The sequence below is a fragment of the Gasterosteus aculeatus genome, chromosome 7 (genome assembly GCF_964276395.1).
Source record: "Gasterosteus aculeatus chromosome 7, fGasAcu3.hap1.1, whole genome shotgun sequence".
NCBI lineage: Eukaryota > Metazoa > Chordata > Actinopteri > Perciformes > Gasterosteidae > Gasterosteus > Gasterosteus aculeatus.
In genome coordinates this window covers 18,752,022-18,759,421 of record NC_135694.1, presented here as the reverse complement: position 1 = coordinate 18,759,421, position 7,400 = coordinate 18,752,022, and the positions used below count along the sequence as shown (strand labels likewise).

Sequence of the window (7,400 nt, the reverse complement as noted above, 5' to 3'; positions counted from 1 at the left end):
GTGATGCTGTACCAAGGAAAAGACAGCTGGAAGTCTGAATGAAAAACAAAAATAAATGTGTGGGTTTGTAAATGAGCATTTATTACACACATTGTTCAGTCAGTTTTTATACGGTCATTGTGTGTCCAGTGTTGACAGTCAATGTGTAACTTCTAATAAAAATAGAAAACATAGAAGTTAAAAAAACAAGTGAAAGCAACAGTGTCTTAAAACAATTATTGTTCTAGTTTCCCCTCTGTGTCGACTGTGCAGAAATGACATCTCCCGTCGGTTTTGTCCGAGGTCCAATGTCCCACTTTTGTTATTCAACTACATTCATTGTACAAACAGCCACGACCATCAGACTGCAGTTTAGGAACACACAGTGCTCCATATAAATCACACATTACTTGTTCAAGACTTACGAGAGACGACGTGCTGCAAACTATACATTTTTATTCACTCGTCAATCTCGTCCAACTGCGTGGGTTTCTTGGGGCCGGTCGATGCGGTAGACAAACTCGGCCGGCATGAAGTAGCCCAGGTACTCCACACTGTCGGGTGTGGTGTCTATGTAGTAGTGGCCCCCTTCTCCGTGGTGGCTGAAGCAGTGGGTGTGCTCCACTCGCAGGTCCAAACCCTGCAGCAACAGCAAATGCATGAACAATTGCGCATTACAAAGCGGTCTAATTTACGGAGCGGCGCTCATCTTATGCCCGGCCACCTGAGCGAGAGGAGCGCTCGTTTTACTCACGGGGTCTCTGGAAACTAGCACTGACTGGCAGATGAGTGGTGCGCTGACCTCAAAGTGCTTGAGCCAGCTGTTGACGTCGTCGTCGGAGTTGAGGGGGCAGGCAGAGAACTCTCTCGGCTAACGATGTGAGGATATTCAATGAGATGGGATTTTGTGACATGGAGCTGTCAGCAACTACCGATCCTGTATTGTGTTTAAATATCCAATATTTACCATGATGTGGATTTTGGCTTTCCCTTTCTGGATGATAAAGGTGCCCCCCAGAGCCAGGCTTTTATCGGGGTACCGATCTCTAAGAGAGTTCCTCAGGGCCGTCACGAGACTGTGGCCTCCTGTTCTCTTCTTGGCCCGCACCTCAATGACCTGGAGAAGAAGAGGTGGCACGACAGCTCAGCCACTTTCCTTTTGTTAATGTTTATCCCCTCATGGGGCTGAAGTTCACACAAGTTACTAACCTACAGATCATTCAGTTTAAGTTCATGTACAACCAGAGGTGTTTATTATTCAGAAATGACAAAGCGTTTTTCGAAGAAGCCCCAGAGGTTGCAACACGGGTCGCTGTGTCAGAGACAAGAAGTTGCAGAGCTTGTTTGATTAGACTCGTTACCTTCCCAGACTTCCCCTCACAGGCGTACAGATTTCCCAGCAGTCCGAAGCTGCAGTCCGAGAATTTGTTGCTGTATTTTTCTTGCAGACACTGGCCATCAGCCGGGTTGATTGAGGAGACGTAGCTGCTGTTAACTGCAGGCCTGCCCTCCGCTTCTGTTAGGACCAGAGGCACCAGCTGCGGACGAGAGTATTTAGTGGGGTTTTCCCCTCTGATTTCCCAATTCGATTTTTCCATCTTTTAATATACCCAATGACACCACCCAGAATCAAGTCAGTTGCTTTATAGTAGCTTTCAGTTTCCACAACTACCAAAACTTGACCAAAAGTCAAGTTTCAGGGTTAGGGTTAGGGTTACGAGTACAAAACAAAGCTGTCCGAAGTAGGACGTTAGTTATCATTTTTGGGCCACCGCTTGAACAATGTATTGTCATTTTGGAGATAACTCCATGGAGAAAGACTGGAGAGCTGCAAAACTGACCTCTGCATTCATGCCGACAATTCTGCTGGGAGCAGCTGCCGCGCCGAGGACGAAGCCTCCTGGCAGCTCCAGCTCCTTTGAAATGGTGTTCATGTTGTATTCCTGGGAGGATGACAGGCCACAATTTTATATTCCCATCCCGCTGCAGGTCATTGATCATTATTCCAAACTGTTTTTTTGTGATGAAAAAACTACCTTGTGCTTTTGAACCAAGGGGACAAGGTACGGCACACCACCCACATCAGTGATGCGAGGCTTTCCACACAAGCCTGAAGCACGAGCACAAAGGTGACTTGATTTGATGAACAACATGTTACAAATCCTAATTAAACAATTTCACAATCCAGACAAAAGGCTTTTTGTAACCATCAATTCTAGATACAATCATATATTTTTCATATACAATCAAATAAATTAACAAATTGACAGTTCCTGGCCCCCCAGTGTAAAGGTAACCCAAATATCAAAATATGCGCAAGTGGACTAAATACACAATGTAGGGCATGCTGCCTCCCAGATGTACACGGAGTGTATCGTTTAATGTATTACATTAGTGAAGCTGTGACTGCACACTGGGGGAAAGCTGTGTACTTGTGCTTTTTTAAGGCTCTTACCTTGGACAGGAAACTGGAAGGGCTCTTTGGTGAGATCGGGACAGTCAACAACACTCACCTCAACTTCTGCAAAGTTGTCTTGTAGTCCTGCTTGCAGTACTGCAACCAGCAATAAGTATGCATTTTTCGTATTATGTATGTACATATTAACATCCCGTTTCATCAACAATCCTTTGCGGTGCGCCCTGTGCACTTACCACCACGCAGTTCGTCTAAATCGGGCACGTCCAGCTGAACCTTTTCAGTTTTGCTGATATCTGCCATAACTGTTTTGTTTTGCCTTAAGAGGACCAGCAGACCGTCAGCGGTGCAGGAAAGGTGGACTGCTGAAGTAAGCACACAGCGAATGTTTGAGGAACCGCCAAAGAGTAAATATCAGCAAGATGTCTGCTACCCCACACAATTCTGTCTTCGTTTTTACAGCCCATTTATAACGTTTTATAACAGTGTCTATGGGTACAACAGTAAGAGTGGAATTTGCCCCTTAGAGGTAAAACTGGTAACACGCTCACTTGTTGATGGTAAATAAACGGAGCAATAGGGTGACTCGTATTTCCTGAGGAAATCACAGACAAATAGACTAAACGGAAGTAGATGGAGGGAAACCTCTTAATATTTGAGCGAATACTTCCTTTTCCTGCAAGCTCGTTGCTCATTGGCCAGCTGACTATTCGTCACGTCGGATGCTTTCACCGGCTTCCGGATTGGTTTGTATACACGCACATGTGTGTTCAACGATGGTCTCCTCGGTTTTACTTTGATGCCCGATGTGGTGCAACTTGACATTTATGTGCGACATTAGGGAGATGTTCAGTTAATAACCACCCGCATCGATCTAAAGTCAACACTTAATCGCAGATTAACTAACATACAAAGAGCGTCTTATTGTTGGAGGCTACATGCTACTGTAGCTTAACATCAAAGACCTCCTCGTTTCATCTCTGTCCCACTCAAGCCGAAGCCATGGACAGAGTTCGCACATCGCAGTCACGCCACAATGTCACGGGAACGTTGCCGCTTGGCCAGAGGGAGAAAATATCTCGATATTTTCAGTCCTCCGTCGGACACGACGGACAGCATAAAGTATCCGAAGCACCTGCAGACGAAGATAGGTGAGCGTGTAACGTTTCTATACGTGTCACAATGAGGCAGCAGCCCCAAAAGAAAAGCTCCAGTTTTCTAAATGTTGTGCTGAACGTTGTGCCTCCTCAGTGAGTCGGGAAACAGCCTGTTCCTCACCCAAGCGGATGTAACGTTACCTGTGGCCGGGAGGTCAGGAGGGCAGCGGCATGACAACACAAGAGCAAAGCCCACGTTTCCCACAGATCTGGAGGAAAGAGATGACCGTTCATTGTCGTCCTCTTCCGACGAGGGACAGTGGAGAAGGAAGAAATGCTCCCTGCCAATATTCAATTTCCCTTTCCTTGAAAGTCAGAAGAGGAGGCCCAGAAGATCTCCGTTCCCTGACCAAAACAAGGACCTTCATGTGAGGACGACCAATGCTCCCACACACATTTGTTTGTTCGCTGTAAAAGTGCTTTATAAATGTCGCTTGACGCTAAAGTCGATGCCATTTCTCAGATGTACATGATAGGAGGCTTCTTTAAATGCCTCGGAGAGCTGAGGCAGAGCGGTGAAAGAGGACCGGCTGTGGAGTCGTCTTTACCAACGGTTGACGTGGACGGGGAGCACATATCTCCATTGTCAGAGTAAGTTCATTTCAAGGAATAATCATGCTTCTTTGAAGTTACACGTATATATGTTCTAGTGGCTCAAAAAACAGCAACAGACAGACTTATTTTTAATATTCCTTTATTAGGTCCTGATATAGAGAAACTCTGCAACAGTTTGACAGTAGTTTGAATGAAATATAAATCCTTTGTAAATGCATTAATCTTGTGTTACGCCTCTTATCTGTCAGGCTGAGAATTCTCTATTGTAATAAATTAAGAATATAATAAATAAATATATAATACATTTTAGGGCTGCCACTTTTTAAATCTGAATTCTTAATTCTGTTGCAGAGAAGACGGAGAGAGATCAGAGGATGAAGACATCAAAGTGGTGGTAAGCTGTTAGAATCGTGCACATCCTTGCACTTTTTGTTTGTGAACTGGGCTATAATCTGCCTTTCGCCGTACAGGGGATCAAAGAGTTTGTGGCATTATCCACAAAAAGGAGCAAACAGAACTGGTGCAACCAGTTGAAAAAACAACACCGGGGGAAAGGCACCAACACTGGAAACCCCCCACAAACAGAGACGTGTTATAACAAACAAATCATGCCCTCCGTATCTTCAGATGCCAACAGCTCAGGCATTGGAAAATCTTCCTGCAAAGTTCTGGCCCAGAAAGGGACGACCGCAAAACAGGCAACAGTGGACGCAAACTCTCTGGCCACAACTGACACACGAAAAACAAAGCGATGCCTCGCCCGAGGCGACGGGAACGTTTCATTTCTGCAAAAAGCAAATGAGGGACAAAAAACGTGCAATGGGAATGATGCCGGCGTTTTGAAGTCTCAGAAAAGTTTGAGACATGCCACACAAAAGGGAAGTGAAGCATCTCAGCCGGTAACGGGACGGGAAGGAGACGGACAGGAAGTGGATGGAAACGTGGAGAGTGAAGTGAGAGTGGAGAATGATGGAAAGAAGAAACGCACGAAAAGAAGTGGCGCAGATGTTGAGCATTTACAGCCCAGCACAGCTGCCGAACCACCAAATGATTGCGTTAACATACAGAAGAAGAAGAAGAAGAAAAGGAAAAAAGATTTGGGAATAGTAGTGACAGAGGAACGTAAAGCAAAGGGGGCATTGAATAGGTCTTTGGATTTGCCGGCGGTATCAATGGAACAGTTGAGGGAATCAGAAAATTGTTTAGATATTGTTGCGACCTCTCAAGAAACGTCAGGGTTGAGTTTTGTAAAAAGGAAAAAGGACAAAAAGAAGCAACAGTCACTTTCTAACGATGCTCCCGACAAGGGAAAAGAGGTTGTAGATGTGAGCTGCTATCTGGATGACCCTGTTACCACGGCTAAAGACTCCAGGGCGACACCAAAGAAGAAGAAAACTATCTTTGAGGAAATTAATGACTCTTTTTCCACCAAGAAGAAGAAAAAGAGTGAAGGAGTAAGCGGGGATAAATATGAAGACACACAGGCACAAAGTGATTATTCAGCATCTACACGGAAAAAGGAAAAGAAGTCATCCTTCCCCGTTGCTGATGTAGAGGAAAACAAGGTGCCGACAGACAGCAAACTAGGCGCTGCCTCTGCGCCCCATGTCGGGGGCCCAGAGGAACTGGAGGTCATGGCCAGCGATCAGGAGGAACTTCTCAATGGGGTCACAGAACAGAAGAAGAAGAAGAAGAAGAAGAAAAAGAGTGAAGGAGTTAGCAGGGATAAATATGAAGACACACAGGCACAAAGTGATTATTCAGCATCTACACGCAAAAAGGAAAAGAAGAAGAAGAAGAAGTCATCCTTCCCCGTTGCTGATGTAGAGAAAAACGAGGTGCCGACAGACAGCGAACTAGGCGCTGCCTCTGCGCCCTGTGTCGGGGGCCCAGAAGAACTGGAGGTCATGGCCAGCGATCAGGAGGAACTTCTCAATGGGGTCACAGAACAGAAGAAGAAGAGGAAGACGTCTGTGGTGCAGGACAGAGTGGAAGAAGATCACGAGCAGAATAGACAGGAACCAGGCAAAACACATCGGAAGAGGAAAAAGAAACGTGCGGGAAGTGAAAGCGAAGGATTAGACGGTGCACCTGACGCGGGGTTTCCTCCCCTTGACGAGGCCTCTGGGCTGAAAAAGAAGAAGAGAAGGTGTGATGTTATTGAACAGGATCCGCCGACCCATAACGAAGCGACCACGGAAGCGCCGACCTCAGACGAACGTGATTTAGCATCTTTGGAGACACCCGGGAATCAGGCGTTGGACACGAGAAACAAGAAAAAGAAGAAAATTAAAAATGGTGGGGGCGAGTCGGCTGAGTCAGAGCGCAGAGAAAAGAAAAAGAGGCAGGAAAGAAATGAGAAGTCTACAGTTGCAGAAACTTCAGACATTATGAAAAACAAGCATGGAAAGCTCAAGCGGAAACTTTTTAATCCAAATGACGAGTTCTTTACCGGCTATTAATTTAAAGGCGCCGATTGAAGGAACAGTAATTTGTTTGATTGGTGGAGGGATTCTCCACAAGATAAAGCAACTGACAACTGAAGCAGCACTTTACAGGACACCCTGTATCTTTTTAGATGGACGGGGTACCAGGGAAAACATTTCTTAAAATAGGAATTTCATCAACATACATAATGTTCATGGTTGGTTATCATGAGGGGTTCTTCTTCAATTCATCCCAACTTAATTATTTTCTTTTTTTAGATAAATGTCATTTTTAACACTTGAGGAAGAAATGACAAAATGTTGTTTATTAAAACTACATTAAATGAATAGAAACACTGAAACACCTTCAATCTGTGTTTTTATTTTGAGTATGTTTTTTTAATGTTCGTTAATATACAGCCACCGCATTGTCAACCACTGGGGATGACATATCTGTACACAGCCTGCCACTCGATGGGGGTTTGGCTCCCTGTCTGATGGGGAAGTTGTGTCTTTTCCTTAAAACGTTCTTGTATTTTGCCCTGCCATAAAATCACACAAATGTGACTTTCTGTGTGTATTGGAAATAATATTTCCTTTTGTAGCAGCCGTTTCCACACGTATGACTTTTTATTGGCAATGACCTTATTTTCTAGGTGGCTATTGGTGTAGGTTAGAGCTATAAAAAAAATGGGATTTATAGGAAATAGCCACTGCTTTTGTTTTTTCATGAAAGTGGTTCATCTTTAAGGGACATTTTGTTGTATGTGTGTTTTCTCAAAACATATATATATGTACAGTCACCAAATATTCAGTTATTAAAAGTGTGTAAAGCTCCTTTTGTATGAAAACATGCAACCGATCAAA

The 7,400-nt window shown here is 44.5% G+C and overlaps 2 protein-coding genes across 3 annotated transcripts; one reads left to right on the top strand and one right to left on the bottom strand.

Annotated features, from left to right (window-relative positions):
* Positions 1–60: 60 nt before the first annotated feature.
* On the bottom strand, positions 61–3,038 carry bkgd (beta-keto-L-gulonate decarboxylase). 2 transcript variants are annotated; one of them, XM_040180001.2, is made up of 9 exons: positions 2,947–3,038; positions 2,632–2,760; positions 2,435–2,533; positions 2,016–2,089; positions 1,821–1,922; positions 1,341–1,517; positions 947–1,096; positions 734–850; positions 61–619 (listed from the first exon to the last, which is right to left on the bottom strand). In XM_040180001.2, the coding sequence occupies exons 2-9, from the start codon at positions 2,696–2,698 to the stop codon at positions 446–448; spliced, it is 960 nt and encodes a 319-aa protein (XP_040035935.2). In that variant the 5' UTR covers positions 2,699–2,760; positions 2,947–3,038; the 3' UTR covers positions 61–445. The 2 variants fall into 2 exon arrangements, with proteins under 2 accessions (XP_040035935.2, XP_040035936.2); XM_040180002.2 differs by lacking the exon at positions 2,947–3,038 and having other exon boundaries at positions 2,632–2,791.
* A 50-nt stretch (positions 3,039–3,088) lies between these two features.
* On the top strand, positions 3,089–6,895 carry LOC120821457 (uncharacterized). The gene is made up of 5 exons (XM_040179996.2): positions 3,089–3,546; positions 3,647–3,920; positions 4,016–4,143; positions 4,459–4,501; positions 4,578–6,895. Exons 1-5 carry the CDS (start codon positions 3,398–3,400, stop codon positions 6,567–6,569), a joined length of 2,586 nt encoding a protein of 861 aa, XP_040035930.2. The 5' UTR covers positions 3,089–3,397; the 3' UTR covers positions 6,570–6,895.
* Positions 6,896–7,400: the final 505 nt, after the last annotated feature.